At 46.2% G+C, this 18,172-nt stretch overlaps 1 protein-coding gene across 1 annotated transcript in view; it reads left to right on the forward strand.

Annotated features, from left to right (window-relative positions):
• tle3a (TLE family member 3, transcriptional corepressor a) overlaps nucleotides 1–18,172 on the forward strand; it is a 162,190-nt gene that overhangs the window by 9,033 nt on the left and 134,985 nt on the right. Inside the window, exon 5 of the mRNA XM_071405171.1 lies at nucleotides 7,098–7,142. Within this exon, the coding sequence (XP_071261272.1) occupies nucleotides 7,098–7,142 (45 nt within the window). The remainder of the gene's footprint in view (nucleotides 1–7,097; nucleotides 7,143–18,172) is intronic.

Genomic DNA, 18,172 nt, shown 5'->3' on the forward strand with positions numbered 1-18,172 from the left:
TCTTAAAATAAAGTGGTGATCCTAACTGATCTAAGACGGGGACTTTTTACCAGGATTAAATGTCAGGAATTGTGAAAAACTGAGTTTAAATATATTTGGCCAAGGCGTATGTAAACTTCCGACTTCAACTGTAGGTGGGTTATTTATGCAATAAGGCCCGAGGGGGGTGTGGTATATGGCCAATATACACTCAAACCCCTGAGGTGCTTTATTGCTATTATAAACTGGTTACCAAAGTAATTATGGCAGTAAAAATAAATGTTTTGTCATACCCGTGCTATACGGTCTGATGTACCACAGCTGTCAGCCAATCAGCATTCAGGACTTGAACCACCCTGTTTATAATAGGCGTTAATCTGATTGGCAGGTTAGTATAGGTTCTTCTCAGGTAGACAGCCAGGTAGGTACGGGTCAGAGAAAGGCCCGGGAGGGGGGGCGGGGGGTGGGTAGTTGGGTTGGGTTTAACGACCTGTGTCCAGTTCATTAGAAACGAAACATGACAATTTGAATAATACGTCACGGGAGTTTTTTTGTTGCAAGAATTAAGACGACTTTCGAGTAGTATGACATGTTTAAAAGCAACAGATACCATTAATAAGAAGGGTCTAGAAGCATCTTATATGGTGGGTGAGCTACCGAGTGGCTAGGACAGGCAAGCTCCATACTATTGTGGAGGATTTCATTCTTCCTGCTGCCGCGGATATGGCTGGGACAATGCTGGGGGAAAAGACCCAAACAACTACACAGACAACGTCTTCATCAAACAACACTGTTTCACGACGCATCAGTGACATGGCAGGAGATGTTTTGAAACAATTACTGCTTCACATACAAGCCAGTGAATTATGTGCGTTACAGCTGGATGAGTCAACAGACGTGGCGGGCCTGGCACAGCTCCTGGTATATGTCCGTTACGTTAATGGGGAGTCAGTTAAGGAAGACATCCTCTTCTGGAAACCACTGGAAACCAGGACAACAGGATATTTTTAAAGTACTGGACAGCTTTGTGACATCAAATGGTCTTTGGTGGTCAAGATTTGTTGGTATCTGTACTGATGGCGCAAAAGCCATGACAGGGAGACATAGTGGAGTGGAAACGCGTGTGCAAGCAGTTCTGACAGCTTGAAAGACGTTTTGGACATTACAGTGAAAATGGTTAACTTTGTTAAAGCAAGGCCCCTGAACTCTCGTGTATTTTCTGCAGTATGCAATGATATGGGCAGCGACCATGTAACGCTGGTTATTAAGGGGCAAAGTATTGCCAGTTTAAAAATAAAAAAAATAATTGAGAGACGAGCTTAAAGTTTTCTTTACTGACCATAATTTTCACTTGTCTGACTGTTTGCATGATGACGAGTTTCTCACACGACTGGCCTGTCTGGCTGATGTTTTTTCTCACCTGAATGATCTGAATCTAGAATTACAGCGACTCTCTGCAACTATATTCAATGTGCGGGACAAAATTGAGGCTATGATTTAAGAAGTTGGAGCTCTTCTCTGTCTGTGTTAACAAGGACAACACACAGGTCTTTCCATCATTGTATGATTTTTTGTTGTTGTGTGCAAATGAACTCAAGCTTATGGACAATGTCAAATGTGATATAGTGAAGCACCTGAGTGAGTTGGGTGCGCATTTACGCAGGTACTTTCCCGAAATGAATGACACAAGCAACTGGATTCGTTATCCCTTTCATGGCCCTGCCTCCAGTCCACTTACCAATATCTGAACAAGACAGCCTCATCGACGTGTTTCTGTGAAAATTGAATTTAACCAGAATCCATTGCCAGATTTCTGTATTGGGCTGTGCTCAGAGTATCCTGCCTTGGCAAATCGCGCTGTTAAGACACTGGTGCCCTTTGCGACCACGTACCTATGTGAGAGTGGATTCTCGGCCCTCACTAGCATGAACTAAATACAGGCACAGACTGTGTGTGGAAAATGATTTAAGACTGAGACTCTCTCTAATACAACCCAACATTGCAGAGTTATGTGCATCCTTTCAAGCACACCCTTCTCATTAACCTGGGGTTAATCACATTTTTTTGATGAACAAATAAGGTTTTATATGTAAGATGGTTAAATATAGAGTAGTGTGTGTGTGTCTGGCAGGCTTATAATGATGGCAACAAAAACAAAACATTTGAGAGTGCGCTGACCCTGGTGCTAGAGGGGGTACAGCTGACCCTGGTGCTAGAGGGGGTACAGCTGACCCTGGTGCTAGAGGGGGTACAGCTGACCCTGGTGCTAGAGGGGGTACAGCTGACCCTGGTGCTAGAGGGGGTACAGCTGACCCTGGTGCTAGAGGGGGTACAGCTGACCCTGGTGCTAGAGGGGGTACAGCTGACCCTGGTGCTAGAGGGGGTACAGCTGGAGGTTGAATGTTTAAAGGGATACGGGACTATAAAACATTTGGGAACCACTGGTTCTAGAAGAACACACACACACGTCTAGAAGAACACACACGTCTAGAAGAACACACACGTCTAGAAGAACACACACGTCTAGAAGAACACACACGTCTAGAAGAACACACACGTCTAGAAGAACACACACACACGTCTAGAAGAACACACACACACGTCTAGAAGAACACACACGTCTAGAAGAACACACACGTCTAGAAGAACACACACGTCTAGAAGAACACACACACACGTCTAGAAGAACACACACGTCTAGAAGAACACACACGTCTAGAAGAACACACACATCTAGAAGAACACACACACACACGTCTAGAACACACACACACACACGCGTCTAGAGGAACACACACACACACGTCTAGAAGAACACACACACACGTCTAGAAGAACACACACACACGTCTAGGAGAACACACACACACACGTCTAGAACACACACAGAAATGTCTATTTGCTCAGTTTAACTATGTTGCTCTGTTCTCCTGTGATACCTCAGGCAGGTGTGTGAGTGACACGTAATCCATCGAGACCACAGGCAGTGGCGGTCAGAGACTCAGGGGCAGAAATGGCTTTCCTGTGTGTGTGTGTGTGTGTGTGTGTGTGTGTGTGTGTGTGTGTGTGTGTGTGTGTGTGTGTGTGTGTGTGTGTGTGTGTGTGTGTGTGTGTGTGCGCAATTACTTGGAGGAGCTCAATGTACTATTCAGTCCATTAGCTTCTTTCCAAAATGACCTTTGAACCAAGACAAGACAAGGAGAGAGCTGGTATGTCTGATAGCAGATCAGAGAGACACTGGCCCTCCCTGGTGTAACCGGACTCCTTCGACAGACATACCGGCTGTGCCCCAGGTGGCAACCTATTCCCTATATAGTGCACTACTGTACCATTTCCCCTGTCAAAAGTAGTGCACTACTGTACCATTTCCCCTGTCAAAAGTAGTGCACTACTGTACCGTTTCCCCTGTCAAAAGTAGTTCACTACTGTATGGGTAATAGGGTACCATTTCCCCTGTCAAAAGTAGTGCACTACTCTGTAGGCAATAGGGTACCATTTCCCCAGTCAAAAGTAGTGCACTACTCTGTAGGCAATAGGGTACCATTTCCCCAGTCAAAAGTAGTGCACTACTCTGTAGGCAATAGGGTACCATTTTCCCCTGTCAAAAGTAGTGCACTACTCTGTAGGCAATAGGGTACCATTTCCCCAGTCAAAAGTAGTGCACTACTCTGTAGGCAATAGGGTACCATTTTCCCCTGTCAAAAGTAGTGCACTACTCTGTAGGCCATAGGGTACCATTTCATTTGGAGATAGACAGCACTGTGCAAGGCTAACGGTGGGAGCTACTGCTGCCTCCCTCTCGCTACATTAATATTGAACTGTTTACCTAGCCTCCTCCCTCCCCCACTACACAATGCTGCTCTGTTGTTTTAATCCTCATCCCTGCTCTGTTGTTTTAATCCTCATCCCTGCTCTGTTGTTTTTCATCCTCATCCCTGCTCTGTTGTTGTCATCCTCATCCCTGCTCTGTTGTTTTAATCCTCATCCCTGCTCTGTTGTTTTTCATCCTCATCCCTGCTCTGTTGTTTTCATCCTCATCCCCGCTCTGTTGTTTTTCATCCTCATCCCTGCTCTGTGGTTTTTCATCCTCATCCCTGCTCTGTTGTTTTTCATCCTCATCCCTGCTCTGTTGTTGTCATCCTCATCCCCGCTCTGTTGTCATCCTCATCCCCGCTCTGTTGTTTGTCATCCTCATCCCTGCCCTGTTGTTGTAATCCTCATCCCTGCTCTGTTGTTTTTCATCCTCATCCCCGCTCTGTTGTTGTCATCCTCATCCCCGCTCTGTTGTTTGTCATCCTCATCCCTGCTTTGTTGTTGTAATCCTCATCCCTGCTCTGTTGTTTTTCATCCTCATCCCTGCTCTGTTGTTTTTCATCCTCATCCCTGCTCTGTTGTTTTCATCCTCATCCCTGCTCTGTTGTTTTCATCCTCATCCCTGCTCTGTTGTTTTCATCCTCATCCCTGCTCTGTTGTTTTCATCCTCATCCCTGCTCTGTTGTTTTTCATCCTCATCCCTGCTCTGTTGTTTTTCATCCTCATCCCTGCTCTGTTGTTTTTCATCCTCATCCCTGCTCTGTTGTTTTTCATCCTCATCCCTGCTCTGTTGTTTTTCATCCTCATCCCCGCTCTGTTGTTTTTCATCCTCATCCCCGCTCTGTTGTTTTAATCTGTTGTTGTCATCCTCATCCCTGCTCTGTTGTTTTTCATCCTCATCCCTGCTCTGTTGTTTTTCATCCTCATCCCTGCTCTGTTGTTTTAATCTGTTGTTGTCATCCTCATCCCTGCTCTGTTGTTTGTCATCCTCATCCCTGCTCTGTTGTTTTAATCTGTTGTTGTCATCCTCATCCCTGCTCTGTTGTTTTTCATCCTCATCCCTGCTCTGTTGTTTTTCATCCTCATCCCTGCTCTGTTGTTTTAATCTGTTGTTGTCATCCTCATCCCTGCTCTGTTGTTGTCATCCTCATCCCCGCTCTGTTGTTTGTCATCCTCATCCCTGCTCTGTTGTTTTTCATCCTCATCCCTGCTCTGTTGTTTTTCATCCTCATCCCCGCTCTGTTGTTTTTCATCCTCATCCCTGCTCTGTTGTTTTTCATCCTCAACCCTGCTCTGTTGTTTTTCATCCTCATCCCCCTGCTCTGTTGTTTTTCATCCCCATCCCTGCTCTCCTGCTTACCTAGGGATAACAGAATACACTTCCATAGAAGAACCAACTGATTGCATCATCACGACACAACAGAACATTGTCAGAACCATTCTTCAGCAGCGGTTCCCGATCTGTTTGGCTCCGTGACCCACCAATGGAGGTGTCTTTTGAGTCACGAGACGCCCCACCACGAGTGACGAGTGGTGAATTAACACACAGATCAAATACATTTTTTAAACAAGTCATTTCTTTTTTAAAGAACTGTTTTCCACAAACTATTTTCTTTTTAAATGACATAAAATGACAGTTGGTTTCATAATTCTGCTGTCAACAGTGGTTGGCTGGTGGTTATCAGTCCGCTAATACAGGAGGGGTAAAGGCCCAACGCACTCATTTCGGGAATTTTTTACACTGTCGGTCAAAAGTTTTAGAACACCTACTCATTCAAGGGTTTTTCTTAATTTTTTTACTGTTTTCTACATTGTAGAATAATAGTGAAGACGTCAAAACTATGAAATAACACATATGCAATCATGTAGTATCCAAAGAAGTGTTAAACAAATCAAAATATATTTTATATTTGAGATTCTTCAAGGTAGCCACTCTTTGCCTTGATGACAGCTTTGCACCCTCTTAGCATTCTCTCAACCAGCTTCATGAGGAAGTCACCTGGAATGCATTTCAATTAACAGGTGTGCCTTGTTAAAAGTTAATTTGTGGAATTTCTTTCCTTCTTAATGCGTTTGAGCCAATCAGTTGTGTTGTGACAAGGTAGGGGTGGTATACAGAAGATAGTCCTATTTTGTAAAATACCAAGTCCATATTATGGCAAGAACATCTCAAATAAGCAAAGAGAAATGACAGTCCATCATTACTATAAGACAAGTCAATACGGAAAATTAAGAACTTTGAACGTTTCTTCAGGTGAGGTCGTAAAAACCATCAAGCGCTATGATGAAGCATGGTGTGACTGTAGCGAATATGGTACCGTGTGTAGTGTGACTGTAGGGAATATGGTACCGTGTGTAGTGACTGTAGCGAATATGGTACCGTGTGTAGTGTGACTGTAGGAAATATGGTACCGTGTGTAGTGTGACTGTAGGGAATGTGGTACCAGGTGTAGTGTGACTGTAGGGAATATGGTACCAGGTGTAGTGTGACTGTAGGGAATATGGTACCGTGTGACTGTAGGGAATATGGTACCGTGTGACTGTAGGGAATATGGTACCGTGTGTAGTGTGACTGTAGGGAATATGGTACCGTGTGTAGTGTGACTGTAGGGAATATGGTACCGTGTGTAGTGTGACTAGGGAATATGGTACCGTGTGTAGTGTGACTGTAGGGAATATGGTACCAGGTGTAGTGTGACTGTAGGGAATGTGGTACCAGGTGTAGTGTGACTGTAGGGAATATGGTACCAGGTGTAGTGTGACTGTAGGGAATATGGTACCGTGTGACTGTAGGGAATATGGTACCGTGTGACTGTAGGGAATATGGTACCGTGTGACTGTAGGGAATATGGTACCGTGTGTAGTGTGACTGTAGGGAATATGGTACCGTGTGTAGTGTGACTGTAGGGAATATGGTACCGTGTGTAGTGTGACTGTAGGGAATATGGTACCGTGTGTAGTGTGACTAGGGAATATGGTACCGTGTGTAGTGTGACTGTAGGGAATATGGTACCGTGTGACTGTAGGGAATATGGTACCGTGTGACTGTAGCGAATATGGTACCGTGTGACTGTAGCGAATATGGTACCGTGTGACTGTAGCGAATATGGTACCGTGTGACTGTAGCGAATATGGTACCGTGTGTAGTGTGACTGTAGGGAATATGGTACCGTGTGTAGTGTGACTGTAGGGAATATGGTACCGTGTGTAGTGTGACTGTAGGGAATATGGTAGCATTTTCATATTGTTTTAGCTAAAATAATCTTGTGGTGAAAATAATCCTGCCATTTCCTCTTGTGTTGCAGTATTACGAGATGTCCTATGGGCTCAACATAGAGATGCAGAAACAGGTATGTTACCATCACTACCACGCCTCTTTGTGGTAGGGATTACATACAGTAACAATGTATTCTCACTGTATGTTGGATAAAAGTGTCTGCTTATGTGGCTGTACAGTTCCTTCTGAAAGTATTCACACCCCTTGACCTTTTCCACATTTTTAACTTTAATTTTTTATTTAACCTTTTTTTAACTAGGCAAGTCAGTTAAGAACACATTCTTATTTACAATGACGACCGACCAAGGTTAACTGCCCTGTTCAGGGGAAGAACGACAGATATGTACCTTGTCAGCTCGGGGATTCGATCTAGCAACCTTTTGATTACTAGTCCAACGCTCTAACCACTAGGCTACCTACCCCCCCCCCCTCTAACCACTAGGCTACCTACCCCCCCCCCCCTCTAACCACTAGGCTACCTACCCCCCCCCCCCCCTCTAGCCACTAGGCTACCTACCCCCCACCCCCCCCTCCTAACCACTAGGCTACCTACCCCCCCCCCCTCCTCTAACCACTAGGCTACCTACCCCCCCCCCCTAACCACTAGGCTACCTACCCCCCCCCCCCTAACCACTAGGCTACCTACCCCCCCCCCCCTAACCACTAGGCTACCTACCCCCCCCCCCTAACCACTACGCTACCTAACCCCCCCCCCCCCTAACCACTAGGCTACCTACCCCCCCCCCTCCTCTAACCACTAGGCTACCTACCCCCCCCCCCCCTAACCACTAGGCTACCTACCCCCCCCTAACCACTAGGCTACCTACCCCCCCCCCCCCTCCTCTAACCACTAGGCTACCTACCCCCCCCCCCCCCCCCTCTAACCACTAGGCTACCTACCCCCCCCCCCTCTAACCACTAGGCTACCTACCCCCCCCCCCCCCCCTCTAACCACTAGGCTACCTACCCCCCCCCCCCCCTCTAACCACTAGGCTACCTACCCCCCCCCCCCCTCTAACCACTAGGCTACCTACCCCCCCCCTCTAACCACTAGGCTACCTACCCCCCCCCCCTCTAACCACTAGGCTACCTACCCCCCCCCCTCTAACCACTAGGCTACCTACCCCCCCCCCCCTCTAACCACTAGGCTACCTACCCCCCCCCCCCCTCTAACCACTAGGCTACCTACCCCCCCCCCCCCTCTAACCACTAGGCTACCTACCCCCCCCCCCCCTCTAACCACTAGGCTACCTACCCCCCCCCCCCCCCCTCTAACCACTAGGCTACCTACCCCCCCCCTCTAACCACTAGGCTACCTACCCCCCCCCCCCCCTCTAACCACTAGGCTACCTACCCCCCCCCTCTAACCACTAGGCTACCTACCCCCCCCCCCCTAACCACTAGGCTACCTACCTCCCCCCCCCTCTAACCACTAGGCTACCTACCCCCCCCCCTCTAACCACTAGGCTACCTACCCCCCCCCCTCTAACCACTAGGCTACCTACCCCCCCCCCCCCTAACCACTAGGCTACCTACCCCCCCCCCCCTAACCACTAGGCTACCCCCCCCCCCCCCCCCTAACCACTAGGCTACCTACCCCCCCCCCCTAACCACTAGGCTACCTACCCTGTCACCTCAGTCTGAATTTAAAATGGATTTAATTGAGATTTTGTGTCACTGGTCTACCCACAATACCCCATAATGTCAAAGTGAAATTATGATTTCAAAATTTTTTACAAATTCATTAAAAATGAAAAGCTGAAATGTCTTGAGTCAATAAGTATTTAACCCCTTTGTTATGGTAAGGAGCCTAAATAAGTTCAGCAGTAAACATTTGCTTAACAAGTCACATAATAAGTTGCATGGACTCACTCTGTGTGCAATAATAGTGTTTAATATTATTTTTAAATGACTACCTCATCTCTGTACCCCCACACACACACAATTATCTGTAAGGTCCCTCAGTCAAGAAGTGAATTTTAAACACAGATTCAACCACAAAGACCAGGGAGGTATTCCAATGCCTCAAAGAAGGGCACTTATTGGTGGATGAAAAATAAAAAACAGACATTGAATATTCCTTTGAGCATGGTGCAGTTATTAATTACACTTTGGATGGTGTATCAATACACCCAGTCACTACAAAGATACAGGAGTCCTTCCTACCTCAGTTGCTGGAGAGGAAGGAAACCGCTCAGGGATTTCACCTTGAGTCTGAGGGTGACTTTCAAAGAGTTACGGAGTTTAATCGCTGTGAACGGAGGAAACTGAGAATGGATCAACAACATTGTAGTTATTTTACAATACTGACCTAAATGACAGAGTGAAAAGAAGGATGCCTGTACAGAATAAACATTTTTCAAAACTTGCATCCTTGTTTTCAACAAGGCACTAAAGTAAACTGCATCGAGGATTTCGTACTGAGGAAAGTCATATTGCTCATGAATATGCTAGTAGTCATACTGCTGCTGCCATTTTAAATGGCATTTGAGAACATGTTTGAAACATGGAAACATGAACACACTCCTAGCTCCATTCTACCAACTGCCTGGAGAAATAAGCTCATCAACTGTGCCTGCAGGAGACGTGACACCCTCTGTCATGGCATTGAAACGCTTGCTCAACAAAACTGACAGGGACGTAAAACAAATGCACACACTTTGAGATGAGCTTTATGTGTGTGTGGAACATTTCTTGGAGCTTTTTCTTCTTTTTTTCAGCTCATGAAACATGAGACAAACTTTACATGTTGATTTATATTTTTGTTCAGGATAGTATTCTAATTCCTAACTCTAACACCACCGATTCTGTCACATGACAGTGTAGTGCACATGCCCATTCTGACTTCGCCAGTGCTAAGCTAACCAGTTAGCTAGCAGCTAGTGTGTGATGTTAGTGCTGACTAGTATCTATGGAGTGAAGCCCTTTTTTCCCGGCGAGGTGGATGTTTTTACTGGCCCACATTGGCGAATGAAACAGTTGCCCTTGACAACAGTTTGCCCCAGGAAGCAAAACTGCCCACGCAGCCTGTGAACAAGCGATTCGGTGGCATTCTCTCATTACTGTGTCGCCACCATGCTCGATGCTATGTACAGTTGAAGTCGGAAGTTTACATACACCTTAGCCAAATACATTTAAACTCAGTTTTTCACAATTCCTGACATTTAATCCTAGTAATAATTCCCTGTTTTAGGTCAGTTAGGATCACCACTTTATTTTAAGAATGTGAAATGTCAGAATAATAGTAGAGAGAATGATTTATTTCAGCTTTTATTTCTTTCATCACATTCCCAGTGGGTCAGAAGTTTACATACACTCAATTAGTATTTGGTAGCATTGCCTTTAAATTGTTGAACTTGGGTCAAATGTTTCGGGTAGCCTTCCACAAGCTTCCCACAACAATTTGGGTGAATTTTGGCCCATTCCTCCTGACAGAGCTGGTGTAACTGAGTCAGGTTTGTAGGCCTCCTTGCTCGCACACGCTTTTTCAGTTCTGCCCACAAATTGCCTATAGGATTGAGGTCAGGGCTTTGTGAAGGCCACTCCAATACCTTGACTTTGTTGTCCTTACGCCATTTTGCCACAACTTTAGAAGTATGCTTGGGGTCATTGTCCATTTGGAAGACCCATTTGTGACCAAGCTTTAACTTCCTGACTGATGTCTTGAGATGTTGCTTCAATATATCCACATAATTTTCCTGCCTCATGATGCCGTCTATTTGTGAAGTGCACCAGTCCCTCCTGCAGCAAAGCACCCCCACAACATAATGCTGCCACCCCCGTGCTTCACGGTTGGGATGGTGTTCTTCGGCTGGCAAAGCCTCCCCCTTTTCCCTCCAAACATAACGATGGTCATTATGACCAAACAGTTCTATTTTTGTTTCATCAGACCAGAGGACATTTCTCCAAAAAGTCTGATCTTTGTCCCCATGTGCAGTTGCAACCTTAGTCTGGCTTTTTTTATGCCGGGTTTGGAGCAGTGGCTTCTTCCTTGCTGAGCGGCCTGTCAGGTTACGTCGATATTGGACTCGTTTTACTGTGGATATAGATCCTTTTGTACCTGTTTCCTCCAGCATCTTCACAAGGTCCTTTGCTCTTGTTCTGGGATTGATTTGCAAAGTACGTTCATCTCTAGGAGACAGAGCGCGTCTCCTTCCTGAGCGGTATGACGGCTGCGTGGTCCCATGGTGTTTATACTTGCGTACTATTGTTTGTACAGATGAAACGTTGTACGTTCAGGCGTTTTGGAAATTGCTCCCAAGGATGAACCAGGTCTACAATTGTTTTCTGAGGTCTTGGCTGATTTCTTTTGATTTTCCCATGATGTCAAGCAAAGAGGCACTGAGTTTGAAGGTAGGCCTTGAAATACATCCACAGGTACACCTCCAATTATGTCAATTAGCCTATCAGAAGCTTCTAAAGCCATGACATTCTTTTCTGGAATTTTCCAAGCTGTTTAAAAGCACAGTCAACTTAGTGTATGTAAACTTCTAACCCACTGAAATTGTGATACAGTGAATTATAAGTGAAATAATCTATAAACAATTGTTGGAAAAATTACTTGTGTCATGCACAAAGTAGATGTCCTAACCAACTTGCCAAAACTATAGTTTGTTAACAAGAAATTTGTGGAGTGGTTGAAAAACGAGTTTTAATGACTTCAACCTAAGTCTTTGTAAACTTCCGACTTCAACTGTATAAGGACCGCTACTTCGATGCAGACAAGGAACAGGGTTTACGTGAAATGTTACACACACAGCTGGACAAGATGGAAACGGACACAGTGACAGAACGCACAGAGGAAGAGAGGCTTTTTAGTCAGTGTGGTGTGTGTAACCTTTTATTTAACAAGTCAAGTCAGTTAATTAGAACAAATTGTTATTCACAATGACAGCCTACCCCGGCCAAACTCGGACGACGCTGGGCCAATTGTGCGCTGCCCTATGGGACTCCCAATCACGGCCGGGTGTGATACAGCCTGGATTCGAACCAGGGGCTGTAGTGATGCCTCTTGCACTGAGATGCCGTGTCTTAAACCGCTGTGTCCGTGTGTGTGTTAACCAGTTAACTTCTTACGGCTGAAGTCCCGTTAACGGGATCGATTTGATAACAGCCAGTGAAAGTGCAGGGCATCAAATTCAAACAACAGAAATCTCATCATTAAAATTCCTCAAACATACAAGTATTGTTCACCATTTTAAAGATAAACTTGTTGTTAATCCCACCACAGTGTCCGATTTCAAAAAGGCTTTACGACGAAAACAAACCATGCGATTATGTTAGGTCAGCGCCTAGTCACAAAAAACACAGCCATTTTCTAGCCAAAGAGAGGAGTCACAAAAAGCAGAAATAGAGATAAAATTAATCACTAACCTTTGATAATCTTCATCAGATGACACTCATAGGACTTCATGTTAAACAATACATGTATGTTTTGTTCGTACAAGTTCATATTTATATCCAAAAATCTCAGTTTACATTGGCGCGATATGTTCAGTAATGTTTTGCCTCCAAAACATCCGATGATTTTGCAGAGAGCCACCTCAATTTACAGGAATACTCATCATAAACGTTGATGAAAGATACAAGTGTTATGCATAGAATTAAAGATATACTTCTCCTTAATGCAACCGCTGTGTCAGATTTCAAATAAGCTTTACGGCAAAAGCACACCATGTGATAATCTGAGTACAGCGCTCAGCCACCAAACAGATACCCGCCATGTTGTGGAGTCAGTAAAAGTCAGAAATAGCATCATAAATATTCACTTACCTTTGATGATCTTCATCAGAATGCACTCCCATGAATCTCAGTTCCACAATAAATGTTAGTTTTGTTCGATAAAGTCCATCATTTATGTCCAAATACCTCGTTTTTGTTCGCGCCTTTAGTCCAGTAATCCAAATGCACGAGGCGCAGGCACTAGGTCCAGACGAAAAGTCCAAAAAGTTATATTACAGTTCGTAGAAACATGTCAAACGATGTATAGAATCAATCTTTAGGATGTTTTTATCATAAATCTTCAATAATGTTTCAACCGAACAATTCCTTTGTCTTTAGAAATGAAAACGAACAGAGCTTGTTCGTGACTAAACTAATGTCTTTATCCCAGACCCCTGATTCAAACAGCTCGTATTCCCTCCTCCTTCACAGTAGAAGCCTGAAACAACGTTCTAAAGACTGTTGACATCTAGTGGAAGCAGTCTTTAGAACATTGGAAGTGCAATCGTAGGAAGTGCAATCAACCACTTCCTGGTTGGATTTCTCTCATGTTTTTGCTTGCCATATGAGTTCTGTTATACTCACATACATCATTCAAACAGTTTTAGAAATTTCAGAGTTTTCTATCCAAATCTACTAATAACATGCAAATCTTAGCTTCTGGGCCTGAGTAGCAGGCAGTTTACTCTGGGCACGATTTTCATCCGAACGTGAAAATAGCACCCCCAGCCATAAGAAGTTAACTGTACTAGGATGATTAAATGGCTGCTAAAACATTTAATATCGGTATCTGACAAAAATGTCATATCGACGCATCACTAGTTTTACCTTAAATTAGCTTGAAAGTCTATGACATTACTTGAAAATGGCTGTCTATCAATGATCAACAACCATCTTGACAGAGCTTGTAGAATTTAAAAAAAGAATAATGTGCAAATATTGTACAATCCAGGTGTGCAAAGCTCTTAGACTTACCCAGAAAGACTCACAGCTGTAAGCACTCTTACACTTACCCAGAAAGACTCACAGCTGTAATTACTGCTAAAGGTGATTCTAACGTGTTGACTTGGGTGTGAATACTTCTGTAAATTAGGTATATCTGTATTTCATTTTCAATATTTTAATTATTTTAATCTAAACTTGATTTCACTTTGTCGTTATGGGGTAATGTGTGTTGATGGTTGCTGGAATTTTTTGGGATTTAATCCATTTTGAATTCCGGCTGTAACTCAGAAATGTGGAATAAGTCAAGGGGTGTGAATACTTTCTGAAGGCTCTGTATAGTAGTGCCTCAGAGCTTCTCTGGGTTAGAGAGATGGTCTCCGTGTCAGTGGACAGCTCAGAGGAGCAGAGGGAGGAACTGGAGAGGGAAGAGGGAGGAACTGGAGAGGGAAGAGGGAGGAACTGGAGAGGGAAGAGGGAGGAACTGGAGAGGGAAGAGGGAGGAACTGGAGAGGGGAGAGGGAGGAACTGGAGAGGGGAGAGGGAGGAACTGGAGAGGGGAGAGGGAGGAACTGGAGAGGGGAGAGGGAGGAACTGGAGAGGGGAGAGGGAGGAACTGGAGAGGAGCAGAGGGAGGAACTGGAGAGGGGAGAGGGAGGAACTGGAGAGGGGAGAGGGAGGAACTGGAGAGGGGAGAGGGAGGAACTGGAGAGGGAAGAGGGAGGAACTGGAGAGGGAAGAGGGAGGAACTGGAGAGGGAAGAGGGAGGAACTGGAGACATTCTTGTGTTGTGAGCTGAGCTGGGAATCAGTGACAAGACCTGGGTTCACTTACCATATCTGGAGAGAGACGGACACACACAGCCTTTGTTTTGAGATTGGCAAAGTGGCACAGAGTCAGCCGTGAGGTCAGACAGCTTTAATGAGATTAAAGGCAGGGGGTGTGTGTCAGGTGATCCCTTTGACTTGATGACTACAGACAGAACACTGCTGATGTCAAGACAACTATTCATTACAGGAAGCTGGAGGGTAAAAGTCCTCTCCTCTGGTAGTTCGTTACAGGAAGCCCAGGGGTAAATGTCCTCTCCTCTGGTAGTTCGTTACAGGAAGCTGGAGGGTAAAAGTCCTCTCCTCTGGTAGTTCGTTACAGGAAGCCCAGGGGTAAAAGTCCTCTCCTCTGGTAGTTCGTTACAGGAAGCCCAGGGGTAAAAGTCCTCTCCTCTGGTAGTTCGTTACAGGAAGCTGGAGGGTAAAAGTCCTCTCCTCTGGTAGTTCGTTACAGGAAGCTGGAGGGTAAAAGTCCTCTCCTCTGGTAGTTCGTTACAGGAAGCCCAGGGGTAAAAGTCCTCTCCTCTGGTAGTTCGTTACAGGAAGCTGGAGGGTAAAAGTCCTCTCCTCTGGTAGTTCGTTACAGGAAGCTGGAGGGTAAAAGTCCTCTCCTCTGGTAGTTCGTTACAGGAAGCCCAGGGGTAAAAGTCCTCTCCTCTGGTAGTTCGTTACAGGAAGCTGGAGGGTAAAAGTCCTCTCCTCTGGTAGTTCGTTACAGGAAGCTGGAGGGTAAAAGTCCTCTCCTCTGGTAGTTCGTTACAGGAAGCCCAGGGGTAAAAGTCCTCTCCTCTGGTAGTTCGTTACAGGAAGCTGGAGGGTAAAAGTCCTCTCCTCTGGTAGTTCGTTACAGGAAGCTGGAGGGTAAAAGTCCTCTCCTCTGGTAGTTCGTTACAGGAAGCTGGAGGGTAAAAGTCCTCTCCTCTGGTAGTTCGTTACAGGAAGCTGGAGGGTAAAAGTCCTCTCCTCTGGTAGTTCGTTACAGGAAGCTGGAGGGTAAAAGTCCTCTCCTCTGGTAGTTCGTTACAGGAAGCTGGAGGGTAAAAGTCCTCTCCTCTGGTAGTTCGTTACAGGAAGCTGGAGGGTAAAAGTCCTCTCCTCTGGTAGTTCGTTACAGGAAGCTGGAGGGTAAAAGTCCTCTCCTCTGGTAGTTCGTTACAGGAAGCCCGGGGGTAAAAGTCCTCTCCTCTGGTAGTTCGTTACAGGAAGCTGGAGGGTAAAAGTCCTCTCCTCTGGTAGTTCGTTACAGGAAGCCCAGGGGTAAAAGTCCTCTCCTCTGGTAGTTCGTTACAGGAAGCTGGAGGGTAAAAGTCCTCTCCTCTGGTAGTTCGTTACAGGAAGCTGGAGGGTAAAAGTCCTCTCCTCTGGTAGTTCGTTACAGGAAGCCCGGGGGTAAAAGTCCTCTCCTCTGGTAGTTCGTTACAGGAAGCTGGAGGGTAAAAGTCCTCTCCTCTGGTAGTTCGTTACAGGAAGCCCAGGGGTAAAAGTCCTCTCCTCTGGTAGTTCGTTACAGGAAGCTGGAGGGTAAAAGTCCTCTCCTCTGGTAGTTCGTTACAGAAAGCCCAGGGGTAAAAGTCCTCTCCTCTGGTAGTTCGTTACAGGAAGCTGGAGGGTAAAAGTCCTCTCCTCTGGTAGTTCGTTACAGGAAGCCCAGGGGTAAAAGTCCTCTCCTCTGGTAGTTCGTTACAGGAAGCTGGAGGGTAAAAGTCCTCTCCTCTGGTAGTTCGTTACAGAAAGCCCAGGGGTAAAAGTCCTCTCCTCTGGTAGTTCGTTACAGGAAGCTGGAGGGTAAAAGTCCTCTCCTCTGGTAGTTCGTTACAGGAAGCTGGAGGGTAAAAGTCCTCTCCTCTGGTAGTTCGTTACAGGAAGCTGGAGGGTAAAAGTCCTCTCCTCTGGTAGTTCGTTACAGGAAGCCCAGGGGTAAAAGTCCTCTCCTCTGGTAGTTCGTTACAGGAAGCTGGAGGGTAAAAGTCCTCTCCTCTGGTAGTTCGTTACAGGAAGCCCAGGGGTAAAAGTCCTCTCCTCTGGTAGTTCGTTACAGGAAGCTGGAGGGTAAAAGTCCTCTCCTCTGGTAGTTCGTTACAGGAAGCCCAGGGGTAAAAGTCCTCTCCTCTGGTAGTTCGTTACAGGAAGCCCAGGGGTAAAAGTCCTCTCCTCTGGTAGTTCGTTACAGGAAGCCCAGGGGTAAAAGTCCTCTCCTCTGGTAGTTCGTTACAGGAAGCCCAGGGGTAAAAGTCCTCTCCTCTGGTAGTTCGTTACAGGAAGCTGGAGGGTAAAAGTCCTCTCCTCTGGTAGTTCGTTACAGGAAGCCCAGGGGTAAAAGTCCTCTCCTCTGGTAGTTCGTTACAGGAAGCCCAGGGGTAAAAGTCCTCTCCTCTGGTAGTTCGTTACAGGAAGCCCAGGGGTAAAAGTCCTCTCCTCTGGTAGTTCGTTACAGGAAGCTGGAGGGTAAAAGTCCTCTCCTCTGGTAGTTCGTTACAGGAAGCTGGAGGGTAAAAGTCCTCTCCTCTGGTAGTTCGTTACAGGAAGCTGGAGGGTAAAAGTCCTCTCCTCTGGTAGTTCGTTACAGGAAGCTGGAGGGTAAAAGTCCTCTCCTCTGGTAGTTCGTTACAGGAAGCTGGAGGGTAAAAGTCCTCTCCTCTGGTAGTTCGTTACAGGAAGCTGGAGGGTAAAAGTCCTCTCCTCTGGTAGTTCGTTACAGGAAGCTGGAGGGTAAAAGTCCTCTCCTCTGGTAGTTCGTTACAGGAAGCTGGAGGGTAAAAGTCCTCTCCTCTGGTAGTTCGTTACAGGAAGCTGGAGGGTAAAAGTCCTCTCCTCTGGTAGTTCGTTACAGGAAGCTGGAGGGTAAAAGTCCTCTCCTCTGGTAGTTCGTTACAGGAAGCTGGAGGGTAAAAGTCCTCTCCTCTGGTAGTTCGTTACAGGAAGCCCAGGGGTAAAAGTCCTCTCCTCTGGTAGTTCGTTACAGGAAGCTGGAGGGTAAAAGTCCTCTCCTCTGGTAGTTCGTTACAGGAAGCTGGAGGGTAAAAGTCCTCTCCTCTGGTAGTTCGTTACAGGAAGCTGGAGGGTAAAAGTCCTCTCCTCTGGTAGTTTATGAATATGTTCCGCTTCTATTGAAAGAGGCAGTAGTTGGAGGGAGGACTGGATGTAGCTAGAGTGGTGTGGTGAGGGAGGACTGGATGTAGCTAGAGTGGTGAGGTGAGGGAGGACTGGATGTAGCTAGAGTGGTGAGGTGAGGGAGGACTGGATGTAGCTAGAGTGGTGAGGTGAGGGAGGGCTGGATGTAGCTAGAGTGGTGAGGGAGGACTGGATGTAGCTAGAGTGGTGTGGTGAGGGAGGACTGGATGTAGCTAGAGTGGTGTGGTGAGGGAGGGCTGGATGTAGCTAGAGTGGTGAGGGAGGACTGGATGTAGCTAGAGTGGTGTGGTGAGGGAGGACTGGATGTAGCTAGAGTGGTGTGGTGAGGGAGGACTGGATGTAGCTAGAGTGGTGTGGTGAGGGAGGACTGGATGTAGCTAGAGTGGTGAGGTGTGGGAGGACTGGATGTAGCTAGAGTGGTGAGGTGAGGGAGGACTGGATGTAGCTAGAGTGGTGTGGTGAGGGAGGACTGGATGTAGCT

This window comes from Salvelinus alpinus, chromosome 6 (genome assembly GCF_045679555.1).
Source record: "Salvelinus alpinus chromosome 6, SLU_Salpinus.1, whole genome shotgun sequence".
In the NCBI taxonomy this organism is placed as follows: Eukaryota; Metazoa; Chordata; class Actinopteri; order Salmoniformes; family Salmonidae; genus Salvelinus; species Salvelinus alpinus.